General features: G+C 36.0%; 1 protein-coding gene across 3 annotated transcripts in view; it reads right to left on the bottom strand.

Annotated features, from left to right (window-relative positions):
• SNX13 (sorting nexin 13) overlaps positions 1 to 11,194 on the bottom strand; it is a 110,382-nt gene extending 99,188 nt beyond the window's left edge. For 2 of the 3 annotated variants that reach the window (XM_064487521.1, XM_010984650.3), the window contains exon 1: positions 10,972 to 11,125. In XM_064487521.1, the coding sequence (XP_064343591.1) occupies positions 10,972 to 10,983 (12 nt within the window). In that variant the 5' untranslated portion in view covers positions 10,984 to 11,125. Of the gene's footprint in view, positions 1 to 10,971 lie in introns of all 3 variants that reach the window. The other variant, XM_031455005.2, reaches the window with a different exon arrangement.
• Positions 11,195 to 22,641: the final 11,447 nt, after the last annotated feature.

The following is a 22,641-nucleotide window of genomic DNA, read 5'->3' as shown; positions in this document are numbered from 1 at the left end:
AATACCCATATTTAGATTTATAAGTACAAATTTTATTTGAGGTAACTTAGCCCTTAGTTCTTTTCTTAACCTACTACACAGTACTACTAATACCAATCAAGCCAACTACATATTTTTTTAAACAAAGAATTTTAACATTCCTCATTTTTCTATTCCCTATAAAAGGAACAATTCAATAGAAAAGCTTATATAAATTGTGAACTACTTTACATAAACTTTTATTAAATTGACAAGAATTATAGTACTTCCCATAGGAGAAAACTATTTAACACTGGCATTTTTAAAGCATAATATGAGAGTATACCACAATTCTCCCCTTTCATTTCATCTACAGTAAAAAGCTCCAACAGCCAGAAGTTATTGGTTAATCAGAAGTTCTACTTATGAACAATTCATATTATACAAGCATCACCTCTCTTTATTTTCTCCTGATAGTCTAAAACTAGCTCTTAAAGAAATACATAAAATAGAAAGTAAAAACTGAGATAGAAAGAGAAGAATTAGATTATTTGGGTCAAAGAGTCTTACTTTCATTTGACATTTTAAATCTTCCTCAAAGAAACAAAGACAGAACACACACAAAAAATTTCAAACATTAAATTCTAAGCTATAAAAATAAACCACTTGTTATTTACATCTGAGGAATAATAATAAAATCTAGTTATTTCTTAAGTGTAACTGTGAGAAATACTGTGTGTAGTATTTAACATACATTATTTCACTTAATACTTATAACAACCCTATGGGGTAAGTATCATTAATTTAAAAGTTACACAGATGAGAAAATTGAGATTCAAAAGGTTAGTAACTTTCTAAGGTCGAAATACTCTGAAGTGACAAAACTTAAAGATTCAAATTCAAATAATTTGACATCAGCCATCACTCTTAACCAAAAGCATCACTCTTCTTCAGAAATTAGGAATCTTTAATTTCTGATCAGAAGATATGTGTGTATGTAGAGAAATATATAGAGATACAAAGTAAAGAGATAGAGATGATTAACACTCTGAGCCCCAGTACAAAGACAATCTCACTAACTTCAGTAGCCCTATAAATTTTGCATTAGTGCCTATTATTTGGATGAATAGTCTGAGCTATCAGACATTAACTTATAGAGTTTTCTGGTTCAAAATAGACATTTTTTAAATTATAAAATATTCTTAAGCCTAATTAATTTTTCTAAAATGTTTATATAATCAACACACTCATATTGGTAAAGTCCATTATTTCAGTTCCTTTTTCTGAATCTTCGTTGTGCTCCACCTTTTAAATTGTTTCCAATCTTCCTCTAGCCCATTTCCTCTTATTCTGCTCTTACCAGGATTCCACAACTGTAACAGTTTAAGTGTTGAGCACTTAGGTACTACTCAAGAAAAAGCATCAGATGTTAGTAATTAACACCAGACGTTAAAGTAGCTGATTATATTAATAGCTACAATCTGATTAAACACCCTGAGAAAAATTCTGAGAAAAAAACGCCACCTCATATAATTTCAGGAAGAGAAAGTAAAAACAAATTCTAAAGTACAGTATTATGACTTGGAGAAACACTGGATAACACACAATATCATAATGTCTTAAAATCAGACCATTATTTCCCAAAAATCTATGTGATGACTAAACTGAGGTGAAATTTTATTTCAGACTTAACTCTTACATTAAAACTGTAAAACTTCAGTTTTATAACATCTAAGTCTCAAATGATAGCGAATCTATGAGCCATTCTCCACACATGCATGTTGTCACATAACTAGCCTGAAAACAAAAGATGTCACAATACAAAGAATCACATACTCTCTCCTGTGCCAAACCACAGCCAGGCTAAAAATAGCTCCAGGGTTCCAGGAGCAAAACCAACTCAGGTTTAAATGGAGTAACCCCCAAGGACTCTCCAATAATGCAGGGCTAAGGTCAAAAGCAAAGCAGGATTCACCTTAGAAGTTGCACAGATGCATCAGGATTAAAAGGTTCCTCAGGAAATTGGAAAAACAGTACAATAATCTAACAATGGTGAATTATTCTAGTTGATTGTATATGAACCGGTACTAACTGAAAGATCATTAAACCAGTTTATTTCCACCACTGAACACAACAGAATTATTTTATTGACCTTTTCTGGTATGTATTATTTCTGAGTATACAATGGAATTATAGATGGGTGAAATGATCTAACAATGCTCTAACAGTGACATGGAGAGGTACTTTAGTTAAGAGATTGTGATAGCAGCTGCCTTCCTAGAAAATGTACCCCCCAAATTTCCAACTTGTTGAAACTCATCACCAAGTTTTTACTCACACTTGCAAACTTTCAAGATAGCATTAAAGGTCATACAAATGTGAAACACTCAACAAAGCACAAAAAAAACTGCATTATTGTACTATGATAAGTAACATTTTATCTAGTTCAGGAATACACATAAAATCACAATAAAAATTAGGTAGTAACAGATATAAAATCCAAACTGCTTTTGCATTTGTAATTTGTTACATGAAAACAACATCTAATCAGACTTTTTCCTGTAGAAAAAATTAAAACATTTTTTTAATTAAAAATTAAAACAATTACATTCTAACTAAATGTCTGGTGTTCAACCTTTTTTTTGGTCTAACTTTTGTGTGTTTTGTGACTTCATAGTATTCAACCACAGTGTACTATTTAAAAATGCCTACTGAACATAGATAGTAATCAATCCTTGAGGGGTAACTGATGTGACAGTTTAATTTTATCAAAGACAATTTTTGTCTTAGTAATTTTTCACTTTTATTTCATTTTACTGGAGGGAATATTCAACATTCTTTCATTGACAGGTACTTAGTGAGGACTATGTGGTAAGCTCTATTCCATGCACTGGGAATACAACTAAGCTGCACATTCAGGAGTTTACATAATATGTAATATATGGGGGTAGGGACCAAATATTTCTTTTACCGGGGTAGTGGAATTCAGCTGGGTCTTTCAGTAAAATTTGGTAGACCTCTTAAGTTGATGTAAAGAGTTTTTTCAGAAAAACAAAACTAACAAAAAAGACAAATTCATAGATTGATTTTTTTTTTTTTTTTTGCTTCTCTGTTCCCTCTCTCTCTTTTAACTTCTCACTGTGAATCAGCTTAGAGCAAATAGAGACAGTAGAAATAGGTTGACTCTTCCGTTGCAAGAAGCTCATTTTAGAGAGGCCACCTCATCCAAACTGGTAGTTTTACCTGGAGTTATAAAGCAAATACAAGTAATTATCTTTTATTTTAATTACATTCTCCAACCTTCTCTTCCTCTTAATTTTTCACTCTTTAATTATGTTATTTGTTTTATTCTGATAAAAGATCTCAAGGCTTCAGCTGAATGATGGCCAACCTGGCACAATTCAGTTCTGAGAGGAATTTTCTGAGGGCAGGTTTCAGGTCTGACACCACTTTAGCACCAGAACTTGGCATGTGCCTACCAAACAGGAGTTGAAAAAAGTGAACCACAAAAATTAATCTCCAATAAAAGTTACAACCAAAGCCTTAAAAAATTTATACTAAACAGCAGCTTGTCTTTTTAAGAATTTTCCAGGATTTAAGAATTTACCAAGATTGATTAAAAATAAAAGACTTCCCAAAAATATTTCATAATACATACACACAAATGACTACTAACCCTCAAATAAGTAACCTTTTTCAAAATATTTTTTGGAACTTCCCTTTCAGAAATTCTTTGGAATCAGCTTACCAACTGCACAAGAAACTACCCTTATTACCAGCTGGCAAGACATGATCTCAGTCTAATTTTTTTCCTTTGCCTACTTTTAGTCTATTTCCTGCCTCCCCTGTAACTAAACCAGTGGCCAGGAGACCAGGTCTTTCTCCTAGGATCCACCCACTGAGAAGCTAGTGAGCCTTAAAGCTAGATGGAGCCTAGGGCTTGAATTCATATTAATGCACTCATGTAAAGAAAAAGCATATAAAGAAAAAAACTGATGTATTAATCACAAATGTTTGTACAATGACTGACAGTTTACAAAGGGTTTCACCCTCCAGCATTTTATTTGATCTTCACAACAATGTGAGAGAGCAGCTAGGAAGGTGCTATTATTATCCCAATTTTACACAGAAGGAAACTGAGGCTCAGAAAAGTTCTGAGCTCAGAAACAACTTCCCCAATGTCACACCACAAAATAAGCAGTGAAGACTCATCCTTATAATGCTTAACATATAGGTCATATTTGTGTAGCCTCACTACTGTGGTAGTTGATAGACATAAGTATGCATCACCATGAGTCCAGCCTATTATTCAAATTTTAACCATTTTTTAACATGGTAAAACAGTTTTAAGAGCTGTCCACTTGCTTTAATTCAAAGTCCTCTCTCCTCACAAATATATAAAAAGCATTGTAATATCAAAGTTAAACTTCACTCAGAAAGTCAATTTTAGATGATCATCAGTTGAGAGGGCAGCTGATGGTCTGTGAAACCACAGAATTTCAAAACACAATTTAAAAAGCAATACCCTGAGAACCTCAGTCAGGAATGCCATAAAGTCACCTAGTTTTGCCACCAAATGGCTAGTGAGTAGCCAGAATTGAAAACTCCTTCCCATGATAGAACCTATTTTCTTCCTCATCCAGAAGCTCATGATCCCTTCCTTTCCATTATTACTTAGCTAACACAACTTAGTTTGTCCCACCTAAAACAATCTATTTCAAACGTCCTTTCATACCCTTTTTTTTCCAAGAGAATACTCTTTATTCCACAATTAAACTAGAAATGGCACTAAACATGTAAGTAAGCATTAACACATCTAACAATATGATTAAATTAAGAGACAAAGCATTCTTTATAATCTGCGAAAGTCTATATATGCACTGGTAGTAACTACATACAGAAATGAAAAGCCATCCATTTTGGAGTGGCCTTATGATTCACAAACCAACACCTTAAATCTTTATAATTACATTTGTACTTATTTCTCAGTTCTTTTCCCAAATATAATTCCATGTTTCCTAAAATTAAATTATTTACTTTTATTTAAAGTAATTTTATAAACTTGTAACAATACAAAACTTTTAAAGCACAGTGGACCAGCTAAGAAATTATCTTTTATCAATTTCTATGAAAAACTTGTTAACAAACTCTGGAACAATCTATCTGAACACTAGCATCTTCCTACCTAGGACTCCCAAAGATGGTTATGGAAATCTCAAAGCTCTATTTTAATACTCTGAAATGCCTAATGGAAGACTTACATTTATCTAATATGAAGTTGTAGGGTTTAACAATAAAGTCACACATATTTGCTTTTGTTTGCAATTCTATCAATTAGCTAGCTAGCTGCTAATCAGAAGTGATGAAAAATGGGTGTATATGTGCTAGAATAATAAAATACAATGAAAATAATTACTAAATATAACTTATTTATAAGCTCTCTGAAAATGTGAAATCAATGGGAAAAAAGTAAACAAAGGCCCTTTAGAATTCTTGAAATGGTTGGCAATACTCAATTTGCCTTGTCAAAAGATCCTAAACAATGTTGTATATAGCGTGGCAAGCCAGTCTCATTCTAGATAGTGATGTCCTTACACTTCCCTTATAAAATCTCTTCCCCATCTCTTAACATCTTTTGAATGTCAATGGATCCATGGTTCTTGTTCTGGTTAGTAGCCTTTATAAGATGTCATTAATTAATAATTAAGGAAATAGCTCATGTAGTTTAAGCATCAACTCATCCCAAGAGCATTTCTCTTAACAAATATATTAATCAACAGACATAATTTTTTACTAAGCACTTACTATGGGCAACAGAGTGTGTGTGTGTGTGTCTTTAAAAAGAGCTCTGAAAGTTCACAGACTCTCCCTTGATGCATAACTCATCACATCTCAGGATTTCTCAAAGTGAAATACAAGAAACTCTGTAAGTCTCTGTATTTAGTCAGGGTTCTCCAGAGAAACAGAACCAATAGGAGATTTTTTTTTTTTTTTAAGGAAACTTACTGTGAGGGATTGGCTCACAAGATTGTGGAAGCTGAGAAGTCCCACCATCTGCTGAATACAAGCCAGGAAAGCCAGTTGTGAAATTCAGTCCAAGGCCTGAGAACCAGGGGAGCTGATGGTATAAATCCCAGCCCAAGGACAGGAGAAGATGAAATCTCATGTCCTAGCTCAAACAGTAAGGTAGAAAAATGGCTGGGGGCAAATTCCTTTTTCCTGTTGTTGTATTTAGGCCCCTCAACAGATTGGATAGTGCCCACCCAAACTTTAAGGAGCCCACCAATTCAAATGTTAATCTTATCCTCATCTAGCTATACCCTCACTGACTATCCAGAAATAATGTTTAATGTGGCACCCTGTGGCCAGTCAAGTTGATGCATAAAATTAACCACCACAGCCTCTATGGTTAAACAGCTTTGCAATATGATGCAAATTATGCCAGCTTCTTTGAGAGTAAATCACCTTTCAAAAGCACTGAGAAGTCCTGCTTAATGTCCTTTAGGCAAATCTTTCAATTTGTTTAAACCACAAAATTTTACTTCCTTAATAACTATTAATCTGAGATTTCTAATAGTGCAGCAGTTTATGCCTTACCCATTTGTATCGTATTTGTTAACCACAAAATTGAGAATCAGTGTTAATATATAAAAATCAATAAATCTAAGTGGAAGTAACATAGCATGACTAGAAGCACTTTTTATGTAACATTTACAAATGCCCCATATTTGCATATAACCCAAACTACTAAGTGTAAATAACTACAATTTTTCTTCACTATTTTTAAAAGCACAAGTGTCAACAGGCTGGTAATAAACGCAAAAACAACCTCCAGAACACGCCATAGCACTGGTACAAATTCAGAATATTTTCCCCCATCTTCTATACCTTTAGTTCTCTGTAATAACCGATGCTTAGAAATAATAGCTGTTGAAATGCCAAAAAAAAGTTTAAAAGTGTGCTTAATGAAAGTTCACTAATAAATATTTCATTACATTCAAATGTGAAAACTCAGATTAACTGAAGCAAACTCTTATGGAAATATTGCATATCCTAACTAAGTCTCACACATGAAGTTTACCCCTATTTAAAAATGAGTGGGTGGAGGCTGAGTTATTAAACAAATAATTTTCAAGTATACGACGACAAATTTTTCAACAAATATTGTAGGAGGAACATTAACAGTAAGAAGTCCTCAAAAAAAATTTAACTGGACATTAAGCAAAAAAAGTCTCATTCCTATATGGAAATGCAAAACACAACTACATAGTGATAGCCAGCAAGCCTTCTAAATACTTCAATTGTATTTGGAATGAAAATAATACAAACAGAAGCCAAAAGCTTTAAACTGAGAACTATGTTAACTCCTCTTTACTTTAAGAAAAAAAAAAAGGCAAGACAACCTACTGGGCTGTACTTTCAATTCACAATCTATCATACCTTGCAGGTTTCAGAGTTCAATGTACAAATTAATTTGCTCAGTTGAGTAATTTTGCCTTTTAGCTTAACTTAATGTAGCCTTAATTGATCACCTGTGTAGTATCTCACCTCTGAAAAGGTTTTGGTTTTGGCAAAATGCAAAACCAAAAAGTTTCATATGAATATTTATCATTATCATTTCATATGAATGTTATGTATCTATATATTTGATATCCCCACCTCAGTTTAAAAAAACAAATTAAAAATAGTATATCGATGATTATCAGCTCCAAAAAGTGATGCATTCCATATTGAGTGACAGAAACGGCACACTATTTGGAATAAGAGATCCTAGGTGGAACTACTGACAATCAGTTGTATGATTTTTAAGCAAGCTATTTTATTTATTTATTTTTATTGTGGAATTTAACTTAGAAGACTTTTTATTCGAAGACTGTTTTACTTTTCTATTCAGTCAACACCCTATCCCCCTTCTCCCTCCTATACACTGCATGAAACATAAACTGGAATTTATAGCCATCTGCAGGGTGAATTTCTGGGATGCCCTTTTTCAAAGATTCTGGAATCCAAGTAATGCTTTTCTCACTGACTATAAGCTTCCTTGAAGATCATTAACAGAAACTTCATAAGATTGACATCTTTAAACTCGGAACCTTAGCACTCAGCAATTTTACAGCAGGATTTTCCTTCAAAAAGTGATTTTAATTTGCCTCTATCCACAACGACACTAAAATTTCGATAGCTTAGAATCAGTATGATTTCTTTAGCATGCTGTATCCCTGGTATTATTACTCTGTTCCATAAATAGGCAGTCTGAAACAACAGAAATCAAACAGTAACAATAGAAATAAAAAACAATCATATTCCTAGATTTTAAGCCTTTCTGAATTCTAAAGATGAACCTACACAGGGTCATCTTCTCAGGGTACCTCCTGACCAAGAAAAACAAATATTTCAAAAAACAGATCATACGTATCCAGTGTTCACATCTAATCCAGGCTCTGGAGTTGCATCCTCAAACTGGAGTTGCGTCCTCAAACTTGATTCCACTTTGAACCTTAGCTGAGCTACAGTTAAACTTGAGCTTTTAATAAATCATTCTTGATTAAGCAAGCTATTTTAGCTCTCAATCTCAGTCTTCGTGTGTGGATAATGGGGATAATATCACCCATCTTAATGTTGAGATGTAAAAGAACCAAGCAGATTGTATACTTCACCACTTTTTGAGCACACGATATGCCTGGTTAACATGAGAATCTCTCAGAACCTAGCTCACCATTATACATTTTGAGATCTAACAAAATAAATCAAATCACATCCCTCAAACCGCTGATCTAAGTTAGCACTAAGAGAAGCAGAAAAAAGGAATCCCACACTACAAATTTTTTAGTAATCGATATTGAGTAGAATTTTATATCTAAAATATTTCAAAATCAGACTATTTCTGAGCCTGATCCAAAAAAAAAAAAAAAGAAAAGGTAAGGTAAAGCAAAAAGTCATTCTCAAGTAACAATAATTCCCAGTTTATCTACTACAATATTCAGACAAGGAAGTAGTATGTTTTAAAATCATGAGAGCTGAAAACTGCTCATTGAGAGCAGAATGGTCAGAGTTCTGTACTGAGAGTCAGGAGATGGGATTCTAGTTTTGCCTTTGCCACTAACAACTGTTTGACCTTGGACAAGTCTTTGAGCTTCAGTTTTGTAATCTATAAAATGACTACTAACAACCATAGATAAGATCCAAGCACCATTTAATCTGGGTCTAACTTTGGAGAGGCGATACAGTGCAACGGTTAATGATACATTGGGCAGGGACTGCCAAGGTTGGAACCCTGGCTCTGCCACTTAAAAGCTATGCACAGCACACACACACACAAAACACTAAAGCACATCTAACTACTATCATTGACTTATTGTTTAAAATATTTCACTGACACATGTAATTATTTTAAAATACAGAAGCTTAGAAAAGTTCAGTCTTTCCAAATCAAGACCCTCATTTAACTCAGCAGGCACTGAGTTCATGTGAAACCATTACAGCTCTTCAAAACGTGCTAACTTAAGTCAACTTTAATCAAAAGATCATTTCAAAAAACATTGTACATTAGCAACACCACTGAAAACTTATTATAACGCTAATTATTCCCACCAAAAGGTAAAAATACAACTTCCACTACTTATAAGTTTTCTTTTTTAAACCTAATACTGCTAATGACAGCAGAAGCTTATGATATACTGTAATCTCTGGGAATGAAATTAACCATGGGAATAAAATTAACTACAGGAATGAAAAATCTGTGAAATTTAGAAATACAAAGTGAACTACAAACTACTAGAAATAAGTAGTTCATGAGTTAAAATCAACCAATAAGTATTTACCAGGTACAGCACATGCCAGGCTCTGTGCAGATTATTAAATACAGTTTGTATTCCTCAGAGTTTATAAAGTTGGAAAGGCAAGTCCTTTATTACCATATTTTCACACAACAAAAGCCACTCATTTACAAATACTTTCATTTCCTTGTTAGCCCAAGTAGGAATACTTCCCACTGCCCATTAAAATTGTTTCCTACCCTTAGTTCAGTTCACAAAGATGCCCAAACTAGTCCCTGACAGCTGACGCTGGAATCTTCACAGGGCTTCAAGTGAATAGCTTCTAGGATACATCCTCAAATCCACAAGCTTCAGAATTTATCTTTAATGACATCTACACCAGTATATACCACAACACGTAACTGTGTTAACTTGGGTCAATACCTAGTTACATCAATTTAGTTCTTTCCCTTAAAGAACTGCTAGTAAAGGCAAACTCTACTGCTTCAAGAAGTCTGCTTTTATGCAACGGACATCAGGGAAACTGATTGGCTAGTCACAGTTGCCCTACTTCCATTTCAGGACCAAAGGAAAAAACTGTTCCACAGAGAGTACCAAGAGAGCCTCAAGCAAATCAGGAGGGTAGATGCTAAATTGAACTTTTCCGATTCTCGCGATTTAAACGAAAGGTGACGGGTTGGGGGTGGGGTGGGGTGATATAACTAGGCTATCCAAGTGTCGTCTGAAAAAAAGAAGGTCCTCCTCAGGAAGTAGTCAAAGTAGAGGATGGGAAACAAACCGGTGTGGCCGAGTGACAAATCCAGGATGCCAACCGAGCTTGGAAGTGGAGGGCCCTGGAGGCCAGAGAGCCGAGAAAGGAGAGACCTCGGGCAAACCCTAGGGGAACAAGAACCAGCAGCAACGCAGAAAGACCAACGCTGCCACAGAGCAGTGTGTAAGGAGACACCACGAAGGGAGCGGCGAGCGAGGAGGCAGCGACAGCAGGAGGGAGACTAGTGCCAGGGGCGACGCGCAAGTGGCAACTGCGAAGAGGCACAGGCAGCCGGAGGTGGTAGGACTCTGTTGAGTCAGCACAGTTTCTACTCAGGGGGCACTTGTAGGATCCCAGCTGCTCCTCGCGCCCCGGGGCCCGTAGCGGAAGATCGGGCCGGGAAGCTGCAGAAAGGATGTTATTGACCCGCCAGCACCGGCCCTTTCCCCATTTCACAGGTAATCACTGGCCACCGTCGCTGCTTACCTCTGTTAACATTATTACACCCAGGGGAAGTGAGCTCCTCCCTAGCCTCGCCGCATGGCAACAGCCGTAGCAGCAGCGAAAACTGCCTGAGCCGCCGCCAAAGGCGGCAGCAGCTCCTCCAGTCCTCTCCCGGGCGGCGGCTTTACTCGGCTTCGCTGGCTTCCCCCCGGCCCGGCAGCTCGCGACGGACGCGCCGCCATCTTGGAAGAGCGACGTCCGCGTCTCCCCGCGACGTGCGCTCCCATTGGCGGGCGTAAGGGCCGCCGGCGTCTCGTGACCGTCGCCATAGCGCCGGCGCCCGGGGAAGCGGAGGCGGGCGGCCGGAGACCCGCTCGGCGCCAGTGTTAAGGGCTCTTGTGCTGGGCTCCCAGGGAGTAAAGAGGGACTTGGGGCTGTTGGGAGTAAAGAGAGGCCCCAGTGCAGGGCCTGCGCGGGAGCCGGCGCGCGTGCCCGGGGCGGCCGCCCATCCTCCGCCTCACGCCGGGGTCGGCCAGCCCTGGGGTAAAGCGAGACAGGCAGAAGCCGAACCTTGGACTGATGGCGCTGCGGACCTCGCGCGTCTCGGGGACAAGGTGGCAGTTGTCCTGTAGAAAAAATTCCCTCTCGCATTTCCCTGGCCCGGTGGCGACCGAGGAGCAAGCGAGGGAGGTTCGGCTTCCTCCACAGTCTGGGGTTTAAATATGATCTGAAACTGCTCCCCGCTCAGTCTCTCTCCTAAACTTTGACAGAAACTTTCCTTTGTCCTTTCCAGTCCTCGGCGAGTTCTCTACTGGGGTGCGCGACAGGTTGTAGACGTGATACAGGCATATCAGCTTTACCCTGATCGTAGCAGTTAGACTGTCGCTGATTCGGTGATTGGCCAGCACCTGCATTATCGTGAGGGCTTTGTTTTGCTCTTTGCAAGAGACCGCTAAAAAAAATTAAAGCAAATTTTGTGCTTTAACTTTGGTCTCTGCACGTTTACTGACTTGTTGATACAGTGTTGAGGGTGGGGGCGTATCATGGTGAGCAAATTTCACCAAGTGTCATTGTAAACAGTCCCAACATAAATGGGACTGAACTCTAGAACGCAGTGTGCATAGAAGCCCCTGAGACTGACACCTTTCTGAACCCGCAGCTAGATGAGTTACAATATGTGAAACTGAAGGTAGTCACTTCTACCTGATTTATAATGTAATTTACCTGAACTTACTGTCAAGGTGTGTATTCTATTGTGTATTAGAAACCAGTTTCCAAGGAAGTTGACCAGTAAATTTTCGGATTTGACATGCAGAATCCTTCCATCTCTTTTAAGAGGGCACAAAGGCATTTCAGAAAAGTAAGACCAGCTGAAGTAGAAATTCCTTCCCCTTTACCAGAGTCCCCCCCCAACCTGTTCCTCTACCTTAACAATAGTACTATTGTGTAAGATGAAATTTACTTCATACATTAAAGTCTCAAAACATTAAGTAAAGGCATTACAAACTTTGTGGAAACAGAATGGTTCATTTAGGTAATCAGGCAGAAATTCAGGATAAATCCTGATTTTACTCAATTCAACTAACTGAGACAAAGTAGTTTTGCTGTTGTTTTAATCTATATTTGATACATAATTTACATATTACTGAACCAGCAAAATTCTGTTCTCTGCAGCACAATAAAATGTGTTACAGAAATTGACAAAATAAGCCATGAATAGGAAATAAGATTGGAAAATAACTATCCAGTCTGAGATATTAAGGGAAACTAAGACATACTAAAGACAAGGAACCTGGAAAAAGATAACTATTCCAACCTGTAAATAAGAAAACAGTGGAGGCTCATTAATATTTAAGATACTAGTAAATTAAAACTGTAATTTAGGTGTCTGGTTTGAGTAGTTTTCTTTCACATATTTTTCCCATTCCAGAAGCAAGGCATTTTCACTTATTTTAAAGGTGGTAAATTAAGTATAGACACAACTTGAGGTTTGTACCAACCTGTAATACGACATGGATATGCATTTAACATTGAGAAGTTTGTAGACCTAGGAGAAAGCCAAAATCATTAGCTCCAAGTTTTCTCAGCCAGAGTTCTTTCTGTGACCTAAAAAACCTAATGCTAGCTAGCCTCCAAAGTCCTACCGCACATCCACCTCTCTGACCTCATTTCTACTAAGCACTGTTACAGTTACCCTTCTTCTATAACAGCATGGCATCTTCTAGCCCTGGGGCCTTTGCACTGACTGTTCTCTATCTGGAAGGATCTTTCCACCAGATACGTGCATGGCTAGATCTCTCACTTATGTTCCATCTTTGCTCAAATGTCACTTTTTCAAGGAAGTCTACTCTGACCATCCATTTAAAATGTTGCCCCTCCCCCAGCATTCTCATAAAAGACTCCAATAGGAAAAGCCCTAATTAAAAATGATTAAAAACAAAATCCTTGGTGTTGAAAGAATCTTGTTTTTTGGTTTTTTTTTTTCTAATTGATCACTGTGTGTTCCTATCTTGCAATTAATGGGGGAATTACTTTTACTGTCACTAGAATACCGGAGAGAAGTTTGTGACAGAATTGTAAACTCAACTTTTCCCTTCACCTTATATCACTTGCTAATATTTTCAGTGATGGTAATGAGCCCGCAGCAGGTGTGTGTGTGTGGGGGGGGTGATGAAGATAAAATATGTTAAAAACTAACTTTCTTCTGTATATCTTGGGCATGAGTCAAAGTTAATTTGCTAGCAAGGGAAGCAAAGTAAATAAAGTACACCATTTCAGAGAGTTGTGGAAGTTGAGTTACAAAGTTGGGAAAGAGAATGCTTACAAAAGCAGCTAACTTTAAAAAAATAAAATAAGCACCTAATCTGGCACAGATTGCGGTTTCATCCCATGTGATCTTAAAAACATCCTATCAGTTGTTGCAGAGGAAACCTGGGGGAGGCTGACCTGAGATGCCACATTCTTTGGCTATCAATCAGAAATTTAAAACAAAACAAAACAATCCATCTTAAGGAACACATGATAAGGATACATCTGTGGCTGTTATTGCAAAAGGTCTGACTCCTCAACAGCAGTGTCCAGTCTATCCAATTAACATAGGAAAGGATGACAAAAAGAGGTCAGAGGCAAAAATCAAGTGTGTGATGCGTTTGAACAGGCACTGCCAGTGATTTCTAAACCTCCAAACAATTCAGAATATCCAGTTTGCCTATTTTTTTAATTTTAAAGCAAAGAAGAAATTCTACATAGTCAGGTTGTCATATAATGACTATAATTCAAAAAACTGGAAAAGTATAGCATCAGCCTCTCAAGCAAATTATGTCTATCAAACAGTTGTCACATTTAATCTTTTGACTTCTTAAGCCATTTTATTAACTCTAGTTTCTTCATAATTCATCAGTGTCACCTACCACCTCTACTAAACATTAAGTATGTTCCTTAACAAGGTCCAATATCAAAGCCAGTGAACCAGTATTGAAATAATGCATTGTCAACAGAGGAGACACATTCCAGGAACAAATAGCAGATACCCTGATTCTTACAACTTTAGCACAACAGTTAGAAATTTCAGGGCATTTAAGAGTGATCTGTGCTTCAAATAGCTTAGCATGTGCCTTTTTCTACATGGTTTTTTTGAGGAAATACTGAGGCAACTCAAGAGTAAAAGGGGCAGAAATGATATGAAGCTTTCCTAATCACAGATGCAGCCATAAAATAATAATGTTCAGAAGTCTCTTCAATAAAGTTCCATAATGGTACCAAGACCTCAATAGAAAGGATCATATTATAAATGCATAGAGGTCTATAGTGTATTTCAGATAGATAGACCATTGACAACCCCAGTCAATAGTTTTAAAAATATTTTCACATCGAAAAAATTAGAACTTGAGCACTTTTCAAACAGTTAATTCTCAACTATGAATACTGTTTTCAGTATCTGGGCCAGGTGCTGTGGCAGGCATTTCACATACATTTAACGATTGAAAAAAGACCATCACAAAAATAGATCTGATTACTGTTCAGGCCATGAGAGGTTTAGTACCCTTCCCCAGGTCACCTATCAAAGATACATATTATCAACATGATTTTAATGTTGACTTTGATCACCTGGTTGAGGTAGTATTTATCAGGTTTCTTCACTGCAAAGTTACTTTTTCCCCTTTCTGTACTATACTCTTTGGAAAAAAGTCAATATGCACAGCTCACACTTAAGGAACAGTAACATGCTCCTCTTTGAATACAGATCTATATAAATTATTTCAAATTATTTCGCATAGGACATGTGTCTACTCCATTTTTCATTGATTCAATCATTTGTTTATATGAGTATGGACTCAGATACTTATTTTATACTTTGGATTAAATCCAATGCTATTGTATTTTGTTGCTCAAATTGTCTCATCTTTGGCTGTTGGGAGCTCCTTCAGTTGTCGTATATCCTTTTAAAATATTCCCATCAGTGGAATGGTTTTTTGTTTGCTTTTGTTTGTTGAGCACTTCCTCACTTTCTCATACTACAAGATACTCCAGCCTTATTACACTCTAGTCCTAGAATCAGCCATTTCTCTAAGGAACTTTTGTTCCTTTATTGGAGAATGGTATTAGAAACCAAGATCTAGGCACTGGATGTGTTCTTTGTTACTCATGGTGTCCTTTCTTTTCAGCCCTTGCAGTTGAGAAAGCAAGGAAATGTACGCATGTGCACTAATCCATATATACACACCTATCTATGTATAGTTCTGTTTGGAACCACCTATACCTATATGAAACTAAATATAAATTCATCCTGATGGCTCCACTCTAACCCATTACCAGACGGATCATTCTAGCCTTCTCTTTTCTTTCTTTTTTCTTTCTTTCTTTCTTTCTTCTTTTTTTTTTTTTTTTTGTGGCTTATCTGTAAATTTTCACCCCAACAGTGAGAAACCTGGTTCCTACTATCTGCCACCCATTTATTTACTTGTTCAATTTCAATATGCATGTATAGCAGTATCAGAATTGTTAGCCCATAACCCCTTGTGGAATAATTTTATTAACTAGAGTACAGTGTCTAGATGTAGTTTATTTTATCCTGAGTCTTAACAAATGTCAGTCATTTCCAAAGTTGCTTAGTTCAGCACCTTTTCCCCAACTCCTTTCAGTGAGGTCATTTCTTATATTTGTAATACAGTTACACTCTCTTGTTGCAGTCTACTTTCTTTCTTGACATTCCCTCCAACAGCCTAAATAATTTGAATTTTTTTAATTTGCATAGACTAATTTTCACTCTTTGTACTGTCTTTCGACAAATGCACTATGTCGTATCATACAGAATAGTTTCACAGCCCTAAAACATAAAGGAAATGAGAAATGCATGATGAAATTATTTTTACATTTTTACATATAGACCCAAACAACTAGTGATTTTATCAAAGAAACGTCACTTGGATGTAGATAGAGATATCAATAAATATACATATGTATCTATATTATATACATCTATATAAGATATATTGGGTACATAATACCTGATATTAACTTCTTGCCATGTGCCAGGCTCCAGTCTAAGTGCTTCACAGCCACCCTAGAAGATAAGAACTGTTATTATTTCCATTTTACAGATGAGGAAACTGGGACCCAGAGAGTTAAATATTTTATCCAAGTTACACAACCAGTAGTGGAGACAATATTTAATGAAAAAAATAAAAAATATACATACATATGTGTGTACCCTGTATAGTTATATAATGCAGAATTATATGTATGTATATACTGTGTCTTCAAGTATATTAAATCAGGTAACTTTAAAAACTTAATTTTTTCAATGGCCTTGTCCCCAATTTCTTGTGCGAATCATAAGAATACTGACTGGTCTTTGACCTCCTGTTTCTGCCTTCAGCCAAAGGAGGAAATGAGAAGAGGAATCAGTACTCATAGATAGGACCTAATACGTCCACATATTTCAGGCTTACCTCAGCTAGTTCCATTTTCACAGAGTAAGGGTGAAATCAAAGACTGCTATTACATTGCTTCCTACTTTAATAGCTTAACAACCAAGGTTAAAAAAAAAAATTGTTCTAAGAACTACTAGTGTTTTTAAATGGTAACATATTACACAAATTGGCATCAGGTTAATGAAACCTATCTTTACCCTTGAATATGTGGAGATCTTTCTATTTTCAATAAAAATTTTAAATTTAAAAATAACTGTAATAGATGTACACACAATTGAATGGAAGAGATATTAGACATATGCCGCATAATACTGGCTGTGGAATGAGAAGAATAGAAGCCTGAGAAGATTTGCATTGTGGTTCTGTCTTTGCTATTAAATAGGATTAAACCTTGGAAGGGAAAATTCATAATTCGGTGTCTTTTTCTGCAAAGTTAGGAGGTTGAAATACATAATTAAATTATGTGTATATTACTGTGTACATTCATACAGTCAGTTGTTATTTGAAGCGCTGGGCAATGCACTGTGGTTCAAGATCAAATGCTCTTTTCTTTCAGGTTTCTTTCCATTTTAAAACTGTGGTAATTATGATAGGAAGTAAGCTGCAGTTCATTTTCCTATCACTTTCCTTCAGCAAGCATATTCATCATCACCTTTTTCAAAAACCATGCTACCGAGCAAAGGCTGCTGTGAACTGCTTTCCGTGTAGTAATGAACTCCTTGAATTGCCACCTTTCCACTTAAAATGAGACACCTCCTACCTTATAATGGTCATGTGTATCATTATCCATGAACAGAGAAATCAAAAAAGTCAAGATAAGATCTAGTGTATAAAAAACAAAGCAAATAATCAAATAAAAAGTATTTAAAATCACAATACTTTTGAAATCTATAGAACATTCACCTAATTTGGATGGATAAGATTTAATCTTGTTCACTAAATCAGCAAAATGCTGAGGGCTTCACATTTTATTTTTAAAAATAGATATCCTTTTCGGGTTTTCCTGTTGCTGGGGAAGTGTTCTTTCTGTTGCTAACAGAGAGCTAAATGTTCTGCTTTGAATGGGACATGTTTGTTTTTATCAGGAGAGGCAAAAGGATGAATGAAGGAATCCCTTTTTTTAAGTTTGTGTTTCTATAAGTGAGATGTATGCTTTCTGGGTAAAGGCATACGATTGGCTATTTACCAGAGTATCCTTTAATAGAATCACGGAATTTGCTCATTTGTTTACACATTATTTTATTCACTAAGACTTAAATGGGCTAACTATTTAATTTTTAAAGATCACAGGGTTATAGAATTCATATTGAAACATCTATTACCATTCAATCTCTAATGGTTAGAATGTACAAAGAGGTATCATCTTTGCATTTTTGCCTGATATAATTTAGCCTCAAAAGGAGGAGGGATTAGAAATAGATGAGATTTGGCTTTTCCTTCAAATCTTATGATCATATAATTAAAGTACAAACCATCTTGCTTTTCATCTGTATATATTACTGTTTGTACTGTTTAGAGCAGGAAACTGAAGGGGGAATATCACAGGCAAGCAAATTTGAACAAAATATTACTTTGGTGTACACTGCTTAAAACTGCATTTAAAAAAGAAAAAGGCCATTCTGGCTATCCTAAGCTTGAGGTAAGAATTACAGAATTTTTTTTTTATATATAGTTTTCTTAACCTACAATTAAATTTTATATTATCACTACCTTAATTGTATTGTAGTACTCTGTGAAAGACTGTTGATTTTTTAAATAACAGCTTTTATTTTATTTGAAGCTGTGTCTATGGGTAATTTATCAAGTTTATACTTTACAGTTATGCCAGAAATTTTGGTTACACTGAAACTCTACGCTGTGAAATGTAATTGAGTTTTCATCTTCCAAATTTCATTTTGTGTCTTTAGAAGTAAATTGTTAATCTGTAAGCCATTGGCTTTTGGGAAAGAGGGAATATTTCATAACATCTTTCTAAGTCATTCTGTGGCACAAGGATGCTGTATTGGCGGAGTCATTTCATTTTCCTCCTGGGCATTGAGGGAGATTACAAATCTATCTATGTGGGGTCAGGCAACTAACTCAAATTAATGGAATGTAGCAATCCTCCACTCTCGGCACCTTCCAGGGTGACCTTGGATGCTACCTGAGATAACAGAGACTTGAGATGGAAGGAACCATACAGGAGAACCTGTCCACCAGATCAAAAAAAAAACAAAAAAAAAACCCAAAACCAAAAAAAAAAGCCCAACTTTGGACTTTGCATAAGTGACAAGTTCTTTTATTACCATGGGTTGTTGTTACAATGTTAAAACTCTCTTTAACTCTACTTAATGACAGTAGAAAGTGTCTAACCTGAGGAATCCTCACTTTCCCCCTATACCTTCAAAATGAGGGGACTGTTTTGATATTTCTTAAGGAGATCCTCAATCATTACATGCTTGTTACAGTTTAGACAGACAGAGACAGACACACACATGGAGCTGCTAAAAATTTCTGGGGGAGGGGAATGGGCTAAAGACCTTGTTCCATGCTGTCTTCTCAGAAAAGCAAACCAAAGAAGATAATGGGATAGAAAAGACAGTCAGGGACAGGCATGAACCAGAATCAGGACCAGTTGTTCTGAAAATCTTGAGCACCTTCCCAGAGAGTTCTAGTAGCCACAATCCAAGTATGTGGCCCAATTAGGAACTAAGGAGGGAGTACAGACAGGTGTGTTTGGCCCAGGAATTCCATCAAAGAATGACTTCCTGGTCACCTGGAAGGTTTTGCCCTGGGGATGTCTTACAGGTACTCCTCACCTCTGACAGAGTCTCCCACACTGAACAGTTCACTCGGGAACAAGGGAACTAATGTTTATTAAACACCTCCTCTGGGCCAGGTGCATTATGTTTCTTGTTATCTTTAAACCACCTGGTAAGTAGTGTTAGCCCCATTTTTAAAATGAGGAAGTTAAGGCTCAGAAGGTTATTTAATTTGTCTGAGTTCTCTGCTAATAAATAGCAAGTTGATGTCAACTTTCCAACTTGAAACTCAACTCTTTTTTTTTTTTTTTTTTTTTTTACTGTACCTTCCACAACCTCAGCCTCAGATTTGGGAGGTGATATACCTTTTGAATGGCCAACAAAAACCTCTCTTTTCCCCAAGCGTTTCCTGCTTTTTACAGTCCAGATCTCTTGAGGATCTCTTAAAATAAACTATCATTTATCTAATGATGACTTCTTATTTCAGTTTACCCACTTTTCCCCCTTCTCATACAAGAAGAGACAAAGCTATGAGCCCAATAGGGTTTTATCTTATTTCTTGTGTTATTTATCAAAATCTAACCATAGTTCTACTCTAATGGAAACACTTCTTAACTCTCTTGACTGTAAAAGGCTAATCTCATACATTTATTGGATTTTTCTTATTGATGATCATGCATTATATTCAGCTAATCTCACAGAACCCACTCTTGGCCTCTTTATCATTGACAGCAGTGTGATTTTCATGTGTCTACCTCAGGCCTATTGGGCTCGGTCTCATGCCAAACCTGTACTGTAAGCTAAGAGTAACTGGTCTGTTTCCTTCCTTCTGCCTCCCTTTCTAAGCGAGACAGAGCTGTGTCAGTTCTGTTCTCCTTCACTTTTCTCCCTCGGAGACTTATACTTTTGTGATTTTTCCAGACTTATTACATCCCTCTCTCTCTTCATCTAGTTCTGACATTGACAAACCCATCATAATCAACTCCTCCTCTTTCTCTGTAGGCTAATCCCTAGTCCCTAAAGTACCCCTCATGACCGTGGTCATAAGCTGCCTCTAAGCCCCATTCAAGCAGAAAGGGATGACTCTGTGATCTGTGACCACCAGAAAGAACAAACCACAAAGTCAAGTGGGCCTATTTTGCTGCAGCGATGGACATTTACAAGAAGTTAAGTCCAGCTGATTTGCAAAGTCTTTCATTTTTGATACCAAAATCTACCATTATAAGTTTATTATCAGTCATTTCTGATGATTTTTCTCCTAAGCTCCAAATTATCTCTCCCATATTTATTAGTCTCATTCATTATCTCTTTTCTTTTTAACCAATTCCTTAGAAACATGTTTGGTATACTATACCTCACACAGTTGTATGCTTTTCTTTGCTTTGCTCATTTTAAGAAATAAAGACTAAAATGTAAAATGTATACTGAGGAAACCAGTAAGTTTTTACAACTGTGCAATGTTTCAAAGCATCAAGTCTGTACTCAATATCAAAAACAAAATAATTACCAAATGACACAATTACTATCCAGTTTTCAACTTAATTTATTCTGCAGTTACTCTCATTTACCCATGTCTTTTATTGGTTAAAGCACATGAGGGTTTGAGTTGCCAGAAAGCCAACAAGCAGACACTTCTGTATTCAGTGCTAAATACATAAAAGTAAAGTAATATACTGAGAGTGTTTCTCACTGTTATTTTCCTTTATTCCTATTTCTTGGCCAAAACATATTCACTAAAAGAGAGCAGTATATCTGAGATAAACAGCATATTCTTAGTATTCATTGTCCCACTTTGTCTAGTATAGTTTTTTAGAAGATTATTAGAGTGTGAAAGAGATTCTGATGGAGTTTGTAATGTGAAGAAATGGAAGTCAATTTTAATCGCATACATCAATGAAGGAGCAGAAGATGCTTTCAGAGATTCTGCTTTTGCTTCCTTTTCTAGCTAAAATATAAAGCTTATGGAAATTATACTTTTTTGTAAATGTAATAAAATAACCTCTCAGTCACTTGCACTAACAAAAGAGAAAATGGATTTGAAAAATCCAGAATAGTGAATAATTTAAAACTTGTCAATCTATACAGTAAAACTATCGAAATTTGAGTGTATCTAATACTGGAAATCCACCTAGTTATATTTATTGAGCATATTGTTTTAGATAAATCATAGAGATACCATGGTAGAACCTTGATTTCACATGTCAACTCTCTATTTTACAACAACTTCAAGTTATTATTTCACTACCCATTTCATAGAAATCATGAAAACCATCAGTAATGGTGCACTGGAGCTGGTTCAGACTGACTCATGAACTAGAGGAATGGTTAAAATTCTTGGAATTTTACTAGTCATTTTTTAGACATAGTAATTATTAAAAATTAAAGTATATAAACTTATAATTAAATACATTATATAAAACAAAGTAATAAATACTCAAAAATCATCAATTCCTAATATTTTACTACTTTTTATTATTACCTCTATTTAAGGTTATTTACACCTATAGTATGGTGAAAATACTATAGAATTGTGTGCTAGTTCACATTTCTTCCCAATTCTTCGTTTATTGATGTCCCATTGGTAGCTTAAAATTGGCTGTGGTGGGAGTATTTACACCATGGAAATTGGCAAATACTACAAATCAAGGCTTGAGTTACTGTTTTGTTGATTTTCTAGAATTAAGGAAGTGATCAAGAACATGTTATTAATGCATATTAAACTTAGAAAGTGTTAATGCCTAGCAGTTACATTGTAAGTAACACACAAAAAAATTGAGGAACTATCCTTCCAGTATTCAAAAACTATTATTCAGTTCAGCAAAGAAGTTGTTCACACCACTGATGAAGGAAGTTTTGGCACTTTACTTGTCAACAAAAAAGAAAATAGCAACCAACATTCATGTTCATCAAACACTTGTCAATTGCAACCATAGTTTAGCCAGGATACAAGAAGAGCAAAAATCAACAAAAGCATTAGAAGAGACTCAATTATTCAAATAATAACAATCTTTTAACATTGTATCATTTTAAATAAATTA

The sequence above is a fragment of the Camelus dromedarius genome, chromosome 7 (assembly GCF_036321535.1).
Source record: "Camelus dromedarius isolate mCamDro1 chromosome 7, mCamDro1.pat, whole genome shotgun sequence".
Classification (NCBI taxonomy): Eukaryota; Metazoa; Chordata; class Mammalia; order Artiodactyla; family Camelidae; genus Camelus; species Camelus dromedarius.
Note: the sequence above shows the minus strand (reverse complement) of the source record. Positions and strands in the feature narration are given on the sequence as shown.